Source organism: Biomphalaria glabrata, chromosome 7 (genome assembly GCF_947242115.1).
Source record: "Biomphalaria glabrata chromosome 7, xgBioGlab47.1, whole genome shotgun sequence".
Classification (NCBI taxonomy): Eukaryota; Metazoa; Mollusca; class Gastropoda; family Planorbidae; genus Biomphalaria; species Biomphalaria glabrata.
In genome coordinates this window covers 45055811-45069304 of record NC_074717.1, presented here as the reverse complement: position 1 = coordinate 45069304, position 13494 = coordinate 45055811, and the positions used below count along the sequence as shown (strand labels likewise).

The window sequence follows — 13494 nt, the reverse complement described above, 5'->3', positions numbered from 1 at the left end:
ACTGAGAACAGCTGCTGACCAGGAAAAGTGGAAAGATTAGGCTATGTGAACTGTCACAGCACTCCTACAACAAAAGTCACGTAAAGGCACGCTCCTCATCCCATACGCTAGGACAGATTTGTACAAATGCTCCTTCTTCCCTAGTGCTATTAGAGCATGGAATGGGTTGCCTGAGCTAGCCAGGAAAACCAGTGACTTGGCAGAATTTAAGTCATAGGTTAATATGCATGATGCGTAGGACGTAATCATCTTCTTTTTTGAAGTAACGTCTGTATTATATAAGATAAGATAAGTCAAGGGACAGATGAGATGAGAGATGATTATCTATTTATATTGCGTGCATAATATAATTTGATAGCAACCAGTGAAGTAGCTTCAGTTATATTTTTTTTTGCAATAATTGAGTTTTGTTTTCAATCTCTTCAGGTCAATCCGAGGAGTTTTCAAAGAGGAAGTGACCTTACCACAAGGCATTGATCTTCGTCGCTATGGAGGGGATAAGAATGACATGCTGAATGCCTCAGCTAATAAAGACAACATTGGTTTCTGTATCCCTCAGACGGATTGTCTCCCCACTGGTTTGTTGAACTCAACAACATGTCAAGAACCAGGTAATTCCTGCTGGTTCATTTTTACCTGACATTCCAGTAACCATGTATCTCAAGCTGTTCTTTTTTTTTTTATTACTCAACGTATTGGTAATCAGGTAATTCTGAAATGTTTATCTTATCTTATATAATACAGACGTTACTTCAAAAAAGAAGATGATTACATCCTACGCGTCATGCATTTAGTCATGCATATTAACCAATGACTTAAATTCTGCCAAGTCACTGTTTTTCCTGGCTAGCTCAGGCAACCCATTCCATGCTCTAATAGCACAAGGGAAGAAAGAGTATTTGTACAAATTTGTCCTAGCATATGGGACAAGGAATGTGCCTTTGTTTAAGTAAGCTTTCAATAAACAATTTGGTTAAATAGGGTTTCATTCTTGAGGTGTTTCTAGATACCATCATAAAGTGCTCTACTACAATACTTTTTGGTACACAGTAAGACTAAGACTGCTTTATTGATCCTCATGAAAATTTGTTGTGATAACAAGGACTCTTTTCTCATATAGAGACAACACAAGTACTTACCTTTTATTTGCTTAGCACAGTAACATTAGGCTAAATTTATTTTTGAAGCAACTTTAAGTTCATTAAAGTAAAAAAAAATAAAGTTACCCTGTCAGACCTTGAGATCTGTAGGGCAGATAATGTTAAGATCATCTGGGTTTTTTTGGCTAACTGTTAAAGAGAAGAATATCATATGGCCAGCACAATGACCAACCACCTTTAATTCAGATACACATTAGAGCTGGGTGGACTCACAAGCGCCCTAAATATCCCGAAATTCAAAATCCCAGTCTTTACTGAGATTCGAACCCAGGACCTCAGGTTTGGAAGCCAAGTATTTAACCAATCAGCCACAGCACCCCTTTAAGTTCATTACTGTTAGTCTGTGATAGTCTAATTCTTTGATCCTTCAAAGCTTTTGACACCCTCCAGTGTTTCAATTGAGAATAAAAAAAGAAAATGAAGACTCTGTCTTTTTTGCTGCTTAGTCATAAATGCTGAAGTATTTTAGATATTTGTTCAATTTAATCTGTACCTAATAATTATATCTCCAATCTTTGATCCAACGATTTTTATTTTTTTAAAGCAGCTTTTTAGTTAAGCATTTTAATATTAACATGGAATGTAGAGAGCAAAGAAGCGCGGTTAAAATGTGTTGCTAATGTTTTTGCTATTTTAAAAATTACTTCTAGTTGATGGTTTTCCACTACCCATAATTGTTTCCTTTCCACACTTCCTGTACGCTGACCCTGATGTAATAAACAGTTTCATTGGTCTACAGCCAAATGAAGACGAGCATCAAACCCTTATTGACATAGAGCCAGTGAGTCACAATATACAATATAGCATGTTAGGACTCAGCTAATGCTTTTCTTTAAGAGATAATCGTATTTTTAAGCCAAAATGTAAATCTTATTTTGGCTTTTAACATTTGAATCTTTTAATCTTATCTTTTTTGAAATTAAATATAAACACATAGAATTAAATTGAAAAAAAAAAGATTCAAATTTCTAGTCTGTCCATGCAGTCATTATGTATATTTACAATTCTTTATTACAAATCTAGTGGACTGGTCTTGTCTTACAAGCAGCAAAACGACTACAGATAAATATATTTATTGAACAAGTTCCTTATATAAAGTAAGTTTTCATTACATTTTTTCAAATGTCTAATTATTTTGTTAAATGTCTAAGTTCTTCTTATAAAAATGTTTATTAACAGAATAAAAAAAAAAGTTTAATGTCATTAAACATATCAACAGTTTGTTCACTTATTTATATGAAGTGACTCAAATACTGAACAACGGGAGGGTCAATATTATTTACTCTCATCTCATATACGTCTCTAAGTCTTTGAAAATGTCTTATTATTCGGATAAAGTGTTTCCACAGACAATTTCAATTTCTAGCTCTTTTATATTCTTGAAACAAAAAATCATTATATTCCCTAAAAAATAGAAGAAGCATAGTCTTCATCAAGATGGCAGAATCTTGTCGGAAGATAATTATTTCTGAGACCTTAAAATCTTAGCACTTTGTCATTTACCATTGAAAGAATAAAAAATTATTTTGTTCCATTTATATAAATAAATTTATATATAAATAAATGCGCCGAACGGTGCAGGAGGAACTAAGTAAGTAATATAAATATTTCAGAGATCATTCCTTGAAAATACAAAATTGATTTCGTGTTGAAGTAACGTTTATCCAAATAAAGTTGTTTCAAAATTGCTGCCTGGTTAGGTGGTATAGGCACCAGGCTGTCGTCTTGATGGTCTAGGGTTTGAATGAGACCATTCATCATAGAAGGCCTAAACACTGAATTACTGTGTCACAACCTGTGGGCAGTTTACATCAATAGCTCTTTGCTATCATAGGCCTGTACAATGTAGCAATGAGCTATTAGTTTCCACTGCGCACAGGTTGCAACGTCACAGGTGTTGAGGCCTTCTATGATGATTGGACTCATTTTGAACCTTGCCCGCTGCCGTCCTTGCCATCTTACAGGATGTTTGAGCTAGGATATAATCATTTTCTATCTGAAGGCAGTTCAAGTAAAAATAAATAAATAAAACAGCTATACAAAAAAGTATGATATAAATATTTCTATTCAAGATTTAGCAACATGTTTTTTTTTTTCATTTAATTGTCACATCTTTAGACTTTTGTTTTCTTTTTTTTTTTCAGACAGACGGATGGTATAAGAAAACTGTATTTTCCAGTATTTTGGCTTAATGAGGTAAGCAAGGGCACACTTACTTACATTTAGTAGTTAAATGAGGGAAAACTTATCAGGTCTATCTCACATAGTTTTGTTTGTTGTAGAGTTCAGTCACAGATGACGAGCATGCCAATTTGTTGAAGAGTGAACTCTTTACTCCCATGATGATTGCTGACATTGTGAAATATTCTCTTCTAGCTCTTGGTGGCTTCTTTGTTCTACTTGCAGTGGCCCTGTTGATCCATAATAAGTGTGTAAGTAATTAGCTTTTTAAGATACTTACTGTAATAATAAACGTGTAAGTAATTAGCTTTTTAAGATACTTACTGTAATAATAAATGTGTAAGCCATGAGCTTTTTAAGATATTTACTGTAATAATAAATGTGTAAGTAATGAGCTTTTTAAGATATTTACTGTAATAATAAAGTAAGTCAAGGTTAGACACTTTCTTTAGGCGTTGTTTGAAAAAAAAATGTCCTATTACATTTATGATTGCCTTGTCTTGTCATGTCAGAATAATTGGATTTATATAATGAGTACAAATAGAAATAAAAACTTAGAAGCTGTTACAATCAACAGACATTGTTGAAATAATATTATATTTTTTAATTAGTACCTTAAGGCATTCTTGAAATAGTGCTATAAAATGAGCTTTTGAGAGAAATAGGAACTTAAAGAAAAGTAATATCTCAATTATTTACAGTAAACTTAGGATACCTAGTGGCATTAAACTTCAAGATATGCCTAGCCAGCTCCTGCTATCAGGAGCCTTTCTTTTTGTATTTTCTTGCCTGTTTGCAGATTTAACTCTTTCTCTCCTAATTGACGATACCATCGTTGATTTGACCTCATGAAATTAATGTTTAATTTTATAAACTTTATTTTGTGTTATATTAAAAGAGCATGTATTCTCCTTTAATTCTGCACCAAAATAAAATATTTTCTGATAACAAACGACAAAGCTAATAAAGCGTAATCATAATAGGGTAGTGAAATAGTAATTAGCAAATGAAGAATTACGTCGAGACAGGGAATAAATAATTACGGAGAGAAAGAGTTAAACAGATGGCAGCAACCTAGTCAAAATATGGTGTAGTTGTTAGTGTGTGTGAGAGAGTGTGGATTGGGGGGGGGTGGGGAGGACAGAAATGAGTGGTCAAGAGTTGGAATCCAGGTGAAAACTGGAAATTTAGAATTTCTGAATTTGTAAGACATCCCTAAGTCCATTCAACTCTAAAGCAGCCATTGTTTACATTTGGCAGCAACCTAGTCAAAATATGATGTAGTTGTTAGTGTGTGTGAGAGAGTGTGGATTGGGGGGGGGGGGTGGGGAGGACAGAAATGAGTGGTCAAGAGTTGGAATCCAGGGGAAAACTGGAAATTTAGAATTTCTGAATTTGTAAGACATCCCTGAGTCCATTCAACTCTAAAGCAGCCATTGTTCCCATGACACCCTCTTTTACTTTTGGCCATAGAAACAGTTAATTACATTATCGGCCTCATGGATCACAAGGGTGGGGGAGCTTGTATTAGATAGTGCTCTAATTTTATTAATGATTTCACTAGAAACACGAGAGTAAATCAGAAAGTGTTACACAGAGCAGGGAGAACCACTCTGCTCGTGAAGATGATACTACTGCACCGTTTCTGAAGAGTCGCAGTGTTACATATGATGACCCACTTCCTGGATCAAGCACTTTAGGAAATAGCTATCAGCAAGTGAGCACATCGTCTAGCCAAGGCATCCCCCATGACAGTGTTGGTGGGTTCCAAGATGAGCAAAGAAATCTACTTCCTTCAGATACTGAGCAGACGTCAGTGAGCACATCGTCTAGCCAAGGCATCCCCCATGACAGTGTTGGTGGGTTCCAAGATGAGCAAAGAAATGTACTTCCTTCTGACACTGAGCAGACGTCAGTGAGAACAGGTGACACACAGGTTGCCCAAGGCAACAATTTGCATGCTGAAAATGAGCCCAATAGAACTTAACTACTTTGAACAAAGCTTTTTCTAGAACTAGGAAGTAATGCCTTTAATCAACAAACATTGTAATCAAATGCTGAAGCCTGTGATCATTAATACTCTGTAGTCTGTTTATTTTACTGATACTATTACATGCTTGTTTGTGAAATGTTTTGTTGATAAATAAGCAAATAGAAAAAAAAGAAGATTATAAATACTCTTTTGATGTATATTTAAGGGTACAGTTATCCACATTAATGGTATACTTGTCTCTTTAAATATATGCTGATATGCTTTGAGTCATTCTTGACACTTTTTTTGTGCTGTAGCTTAAAGATTATAATTTTTTAATAAAAATAGTTCATCCGTGGAAATTGATAAGCTCTCCATTGATGTGTTTCAGGCAAGAAAGGATGATGGACGACAAATGTAAAACACTTTACATGCAATGACCTTCCTTTCGGCAGCAAATTATGTAAATTTAATTGCGATTTCTAGATTCTACATCTTAAACATTTGTAGATCTAGTAACATTTTTTTTATACTGATCTTTATGCTTAATAAACAACATGGATTTTTATTAGTAATTTTTTTTTGTAAAATTTCTTATTTCTAAAAAGTTGTAAACCCTTTTATAACATTCTGTAAATATTCTTGTAACTATTTGGTTTTATATCTAAAGTATACCAATTTTGAAGTATTGTACAAGTCTTTTAAAACAGAAGTGTTTTTTTGAAATATGAGAGTTTTTACTCAGTAGTGCTTCTATATCTATGTATTTGTTTCTAAAGATTCTGTTTATGTAAAAGGTATATCTTTCTTTCTCTCTGTGTTACAAATATTAGGCACATGTGTGAAGCATCAAAGGCAAACACGCTTTGTACTCAAAACTGATATTAGAACATTATAATTTCTATAAAAGATTTAGAAAGACTTTGGTGACTGTTTTGGGGTGAAAGAGTCTTCCATGGTATCTATTACCCCCAAAATATTTTTACTTAATTACATGTTCTATTTGAATTATTATGTTTTTTAATGATTTTTTATTCTTTGCTTTTGTAACAATGACTTTTGATTTTTTATGCATAAAACATTCCAAATAGAGCTTAAAAATTGTATAATAATGCATTATAGATATTGCATGTAAGTTTACAAATATGTTATATAAAATATACACTTAAGATATACACTGTTCTATGCATAAAATGAACATAGTTGTTTTTTTATATACTGATACATAAAATGTACACAAGAGTTTGTTCTACACATAAAATAATACAAACAAATACTGGTATGTAAGATATACATTATATGAATATATGAGTTTATTCTTGTAAATGTAGATTTTTAAGTAATCTATGATTTATACATGCCAGTGTCATAATCAGCAAGCTTATTAAGTAATAGTGAGCCAGTAAGTTTATTTTTATCGAACAATATTTTTTCTTTAGTTTTCTAATATGAAAAAAAACCCACCACGGATTGATGAAACAAAAAAGGTTGTGTAAAACTACATAAACTTACAACTAAAACAATTGAGTGATTAATATTTCAAAACAGACACACATGACTTGCTCAGATACACATCTTTTCCCCTTACCCTTTTGACTTCTGTTCAAATGTTAAATGCAAGCTTTGAGTAGCTTTGAATGTGAAATGTGACTTCCCTGACCTAACCACCAGGGCCGTAACTAGGGATTTGGGGGCCCGGGGGGGATCTTCAAATTCTCCCCCTCCTCCTCCCCCCACCCTGCTAACCACTCATGGTGCATGGGCCAGTGTTCATGATCAAAACAAACAATCTAAGGCTGCTGCTCAGTAGCATCGCAGAATATTTTAAAGTTTTTGTTTTGAGATTTCAGAAATGTAATAGTTTTCTTTGATGCTTTCTATATATAAGGCATTATCTGTGAGCCCTTTTTTATATTGTAAAGTACCCCTTTCAGATCCTTAAGATCTATATTGGCAGATGATGTAAAGGTCATCTGTTTCTTTGGCCTACAGTTACAGAGCCAGCACAATGACCAACCATCTTTACTTTCCCCAACTAAAGTCATATACTCTTTGGCGTTGGTTGGTTCTCGCCAATCAGGCTGTCCCTCCACAAGAACTTGATTGTATCTTTGAAAGAAGTCATTATGATATACATCTTATCTTATATAATACAGCCGTTAATTCAAAAAAGAAGATGATTACATCCTACACTTCATGCATTCAGTCATGCATATTAACCAATGACTTAAATTCTGCCAAGTCACTGGTTTTCCTGGCTAGCTCATTCTTAATGCACTCTGTGTGTGTGTGTATATATATGTGGACACAGAAGCATCCTAAAAATCCTGAAATTAAAAATTGCAGTCTTCAGGAAGATTTGAACTCGGGGACCTCTTTGTTTGGAAGCCAAGTGCTTTATTCACTTTATATATATCCTCCTCTTAAAATATCTTCATTTTGATGTTCTTTAAAAAAAAATATATATAATTATTTTTGAAATGACTTTCTAGTGCCATAGAGCATGGAATGCCTCTCATCCCCAAGTCCCCTCTCTTCTAATGTCTATGTCGAATTTTGTTTAATTCCCAACAGTGCTGTCAAACCAAGCAAGAAAAAGGTACCTCTTATTTTACTTAACATGACTTACATCAATAGATATTTCAACTTACACTACACATCTGCAAAAACCTGGCCAAGTTACATTTTGCTAACTATTGTTTGGAACATTATGATGGCTGTACTAAACAAAAGCTGTGTCGGTCCAAACATATTATGTTTTAAAAATGTGTTTTATATATGGTTAAAGATTTTTGTTTTTGTCTTTCAAATTCAATGTGATATTTTTACCTGCTAAAAAATTGTAGCATATGCATTGTCATTGACTTTATTACCTTTAAAATATTGCATCTATCTTTTATTTAAAATTGACCACAATTTTCGCTTCAACAAATTCTGTCATACATTTGTCTCAGGAATGTTCATGTTATTTTCTAACAAGTTTAGTTTCACGTTTTGTTGATACAGTTAGAAAAAAAATGTATTTATTTTTTTGGTTACATTTCTGTATAGATTTCTGTAAACAAATATTTTTTTTCTACTAATTCAGAACTCTTTTGTCTGTAACTGTTTTTATTTCATTGTCACCAAGTTTTCTCGTGCCATCAAAATTGGTATTAAAGGTTTAACAATGTTGTTATCTCATCTTATATAATACATAAGTTACTTCAAAAAAGAAGATTTTTACATCATCAGGTCTTGTCTGTTCTTTGTAATAAGTAATAAATGCTAAACATCAGTTTTGCCCTTTTGTTAATGTTCCACTGGTTATTGTACAAATATGATTTGTGTTTATTTATTAGTTATTTGTTGTAAAGTGTGTGGGGGGTGGATTTTTAAAAATGTTAAACTTTTTTTATATTTTGTATCTTTTAGAGTTGGCCTATTCTATTTTATTTATTTTTTTAACAATTTTGTTTTTCTAAATGTCATATAATGCTAAACACTTATAAATTATGTAAGTGTAACTATTAATAATGTAAGTGTAATTATTAATAATAATACCATTAATAAAACTATTAAAAATGGCCGATACAACATCTTAATAACTTATTGATGATTGAAAGCAATTCATTTTAATTTATGTTAAATGTATGATTTTTTTTTGATGATTTTGTGTCTTTAATTGAGTGTGTGTGTTTGAGTGTTATCAACTTCTTTACCTATGGTCGAGAGGCTAAGTGCACTTGAACTTGGCTTGGCTACCTATAAAGGGCCTCGAGGTTCAAAACCCGACTCAGACAGAGTTGTGTTTACTAAGTGCCTGACGGCAGAACGGAAAAACCTTCTCCTAAATACCCCCTCCCCCCACTGGTCCACAACTGAGATTGGACCAAAGCGCTCTGCTATATAAAAGTCATAATTATTATTATTTGGTTGCTACCTATGAAAAAAAAATGTCTACATTGACTAACCAAAATCAGAGCTGCTTACACAAACACATGAATCTTAAATTCACCATTTGTATGCTAGTTAAGTGAAGCTAGTTAAGTGAAGCTAGTTAAGTGATGCTAATTAAGTGGTGCTAGTTAAGTGATGCTAATTAAGTGATGCTGGTTAAGTGATGCTAGTTAAGTTGTAGTGTAACTGAGTTGTTTATTTTCTACGTGCGTCCAGCGTGACGAAAGGTCATGTCCAGTGTGTGTGTGTGTTCATAGTAGTTAAGCAATGTCATATGAGAAGTGTTTGTGCTTGTTCACTGTCTACTGCAATCTTGTCGAATAAAGCCATGGTATTGGTAGTCTAGTCGTTATTATTTCATTACATAAGTGATGCTAGTTAAGTGATGCTGGTTAAGTGGTGCTAGGTTAAGTGATGCTGGTTAAGTGATGCTGGTTTGAAGTGATGCTGGTTAAGTGGTGCTGGTTAAGTGATGCTGGTTTTAAGTGATGCTAGTTAAGTGATGCTAGTTAAGTGATGCTAGTTAAGTGATGCTAGTTAAATGATGCTAGTTAAGTGGTGCTAGTTAAGTGATGCTAGTTCAGTGATGCTGGTTAAGTGATGCTGGTTTGAAGTGATGCTGGTTAAGTGGTGCTGGTTAAGTGATGCTGGTTTTAATTGATGCTAGTTAAGTGATGCTAGTTAAGTGATGCTGGTTAAGTGATGCTAGTTAAGTGATGCTGGTTAAGTGATGCTAGTTAAGTGGTGCTAGTTAAGTGGTGTTGGTTAAGTGGTGCTGGTTAAGTGATGCTAGTTAAGTGATGCTGGTTAAGTGGTGCTAGTTAAGTGGTGCTGGTTAACTGATGCTGGTCAAGTGATGCTAGTTAAGTGATACTGGTTAAGTAGTGCTGGTTAAGTGATGCTAATTAAGTGACCACATTTTCTTTGACTGATTTTACTTTCTTAACATAAAATGAAATCCTTTAAAATGTTTTTTTTTTTACTATGCTTCTTGTTTTATCAAAGTTTGTTCAGTCCTGTGATGTTCTTGTGCAGTTCATTGGGGGGGGGGGGGGGGCATTTTCTGCAGTATTGATGGTCTCTTCAATGTAGTTTATAAGTTTATAGCTGAACTTTTTTGTTTTTTTTTTCATTGCAAGTAATTCACATCGTTTTATGCTGTTTTATATATTTACTGGGACATCAAGAGGCCTGTGATTGAAAGTGCAGTCCATCACTGTTACAATAAAAAATTCAAATAAAACTAATGCAGTGTGCCATCAATACATGTAGATGTATCATGCGAATCTATCATGTCTATAATGCACCACATCAAGCCCATTATGTTTCTATGGTGAAGCAATACAAGCAAACCTTTCATTTTTCTGTAGTATAGCATTTAATAAATGTAAGTCTATTGAGTCTCCATTGTTACATTAATATTTAAAAAATTCATGTTTGCATTTCACCCATTGGTTAACTTCCTTCAACTGTAAATCAAATATATATTTTTTTTAGAAATATTAAAATATAACAATATATACAGATTTCTTTAAGAGTTGTCCTGGTTTAGTCTACAATAGCACATGGCAATATCTACAATATTACTGTAAACAAGCCTACACTACTGTTATAATTTCACCATTACCAAACACTGTACTAATTGAACCCCAAATAAAAAGAAATAAATTATTGATCAACTTATTTCAAGACATATCTAATACTAAGGCTGGCAACACAATTGCAGACTCTTTGGCCCACCAGGGAGGGCAAATTCCACCCACTGATCAGGCTGTAAGCTTTCATCAAGCCCTGGCTATAATAGAAAAACCAGAAATGGAAAAGTGGTTTGAGTGCTGGGACAAGTCCCAAAAAGCCCGTGGAGTCTGGGAGCGCATGAGGCGCCCTGACCGCACTTCCCCGTGGTGGAGGCTGTCCAGGCCTGAGCAAGCTATTATAGCACAGTGCAGGACAGGTCACTGTCCTGTTGGCTCATATTTCTCGCGGCTATGGCCAAATTTTGATTCACGGTGCCCCCGCTGCGGGGAAGAAGAGGAAACCGTGCCTCATATTCTGTTTGACTGCCCCAGACTTGCTGATCTCCGTCTCGACAGGTCTGGGAAACCCAAAATTCTCGACCTGTTTGGCGACATTTATGCACTACGCAAGACAGCAGGGCTTTTGCAAGAGAGGATTTGAGCCTCTCAAGCCCTCACTCTAATGGAGTTTGATGATGATGATGATGATGATGATGATGATGATGAATACTAAGGCTGCACTTTCAAAGTATAAATAACAAGAATTACACATCGGCCCGTTAATGTGTTCATACCGTTAATTTGTTCATACCGTTAATTTGTTCATACCGTTAATTTGTTCATACGCTGTTGTACTGTTTATTTTTATCAGAAACACCCCACCCACCACCACCACCTTTTTTTTTTCCAAATGTAAAATTGTGTATACATTTATTTATTGAGTTTGTTCCGTTACGGATGACGTGTATATAACAAGAAATGGATGGCTGCCTGGTCGTGCGGTTTGCACGTGGACTGTCGTTCAGATTTATCGATGGTCCCGGGTTCAAACCCTGCCCGCTCCAATCCCCCGTCGTCCTGCGGGAGGTTTGGACTAGGAAGTAATTATCTTCAACTCTGAAGGAACATCCGAAACATGTAAAACATTTTACAAAAAGTTTACTAAACGTCATTATCCAAAGGAAGATAACTCCAGCAAAAAGGGTCAATATAATTCTAAGATTGTTAAATTTTTAACAGACCTATATTTCCTAAATTGTATTTTGTATCATTGCATTTAAATTTGTTAACATAACTATTTCAAGCTATAAATATTATATTCCAAACAAGACTTCTTAAAATTAGAAAATAATCTTATCAGTTGTTTTTTTTAAATAAATCTTCCACTCAGGATGGCGGATTTAGTTTTCAAAATGGTAATTTCTATGTTTTCTATACAGGACTAGTGGAAGGCAGGGACTAGGCTAGATCAACTATAACTTTTTTATGAGACTATGGACACCCTTTGTAGGTATAGTTACATTATTTAGTAGGATATTTCAAGTTGTTTCGAAACCTACATTGAATGTCTGTCTGCATTTTAAAGGCGGAAAAAGGAATCTAGGATGTCTGTCCGTGAGGCGTATAGGTTAGGCCTACGTAATGTGGGTTAGGCTCGTTTCAGCGCTAACAAAAAAAAGTTCGGAAATGAGAAATCGGCCGTCTGCACGATCGAAATAGCAAAGAAGGGGTTTCTGGGTTTACATGTCAATTAGTTCTAATTGCAGATCTGTCGAAGGTACTTGACAACATCGGTTGCATTGGACATTTCCACGAGACCTTATGGGACTTCTTCAAATCACAAGAATCTACAAATCTTTTCAGAAATTATCCTTTAATAGTCCCAGAGGTTGGGCCGCATTGGAAATTTCCACAAGACCTAGGGCCTACACATCTTTTCTGACATTATCCAATTTTGTTTTTACTGCTAATACAGATGCACCACGCAAACAATAGGCGGTGCTCCATCACTGCAGACACCTAAGAGTTTACTAAATTTAAATGATAATTTTCCAAACATGACTCTGCTTTCTAAAATATTTTGGGCTCTCAATTTATTTTATGGAGTGAATCAAGGCCAATAAGTCCTTCAAAGATGTTTCAATAATTATCTATTTCTCTTACAAAATGCGTAACTGCGGCGACATCACAAATATCAGCAGATTTATTCAAGGAAACTGAAAAGAGAACATATACAAATACATCAGGAGAAAGTTCCTCAATGTGTCTTGTGTTTGCATTGAGAGAGCGATTTTATTGATCTGTTTTTGTTTTTTTTTTTCAAAACTTTTATCACTTTTGGTACATGACAAGGGGTCAAGGACGATGTCGTAGGATGCTTCAAGAATTGCTACTTTCACAACTCCTCTTGACAGAGATTTCTCTTTTTTCTTGACCACACGAAAATCAGAGTAGGACATTGTCCTTCTCATTGTCCTCTATTTCAACTTCATGTTTTCTATAATGTCTGAAAAAGATCTCCTTTGTTTATCCGAGACATCGCGCTCACAATGGATATTGTTTTTCGTTATAGACACGCAATGTAAACGAATGGACCTCATTCACCAATCGTAAATAAACATATTTAGCCAGGTCATAATATTGATAAAACTATGAAAAATACGTATCACTTGACAGCCTTTATGGATTACATAATTTGTATAGAAGATATATAGAATCGCGTGGC

The 13494-nt window shown here is 34.4% G+C and overlaps 1 protein-coding gene across 5 annotated transcripts in view; it reads left to right on the top strand.

The window, feature by feature from the left end:
* LOC106065220 (lysosome membrane protein 2-like) overlaps window positions 1–9592 on the top strand; it is a 35992-nt gene extending 26400 nt beyond the window's left edge. For 3 of the 5 annotated variants that reach the window (XM_056035453.1, XM_056035450.1, XM_056035452.1), the window contains exons 9-14: window positions 427–611; window positions 1811–1941; window positions 2184–2257; window positions 3305–3356; window positions 3443–3592; window positions 4906–9592. In XM_056035453.1, coding sequence (XP_055891428.1) covers window positions 427–611; window positions 1811–1941; window positions 2184–2257; window positions 3305–3356; window positions 3443–3592; window positions 4906–5328 — 1015 coding nt within the window. In that variant the 3' untranslated portion in view covers window positions 5329–9592. The remainder of the gene's footprint in view (window positions 1–426; window positions 612–1810; window positions 1942–2183; window positions 2258–3304; window positions 3357–3442; window positions 3593–4905) is intronic. The other 2 variants (XM_056035451.1, XM_056035454.1) reach the window with 2 other exon arrangements.
* The last annotated feature ends 3902 nt before the right edge of the window (window positions 9593–13494 follow it).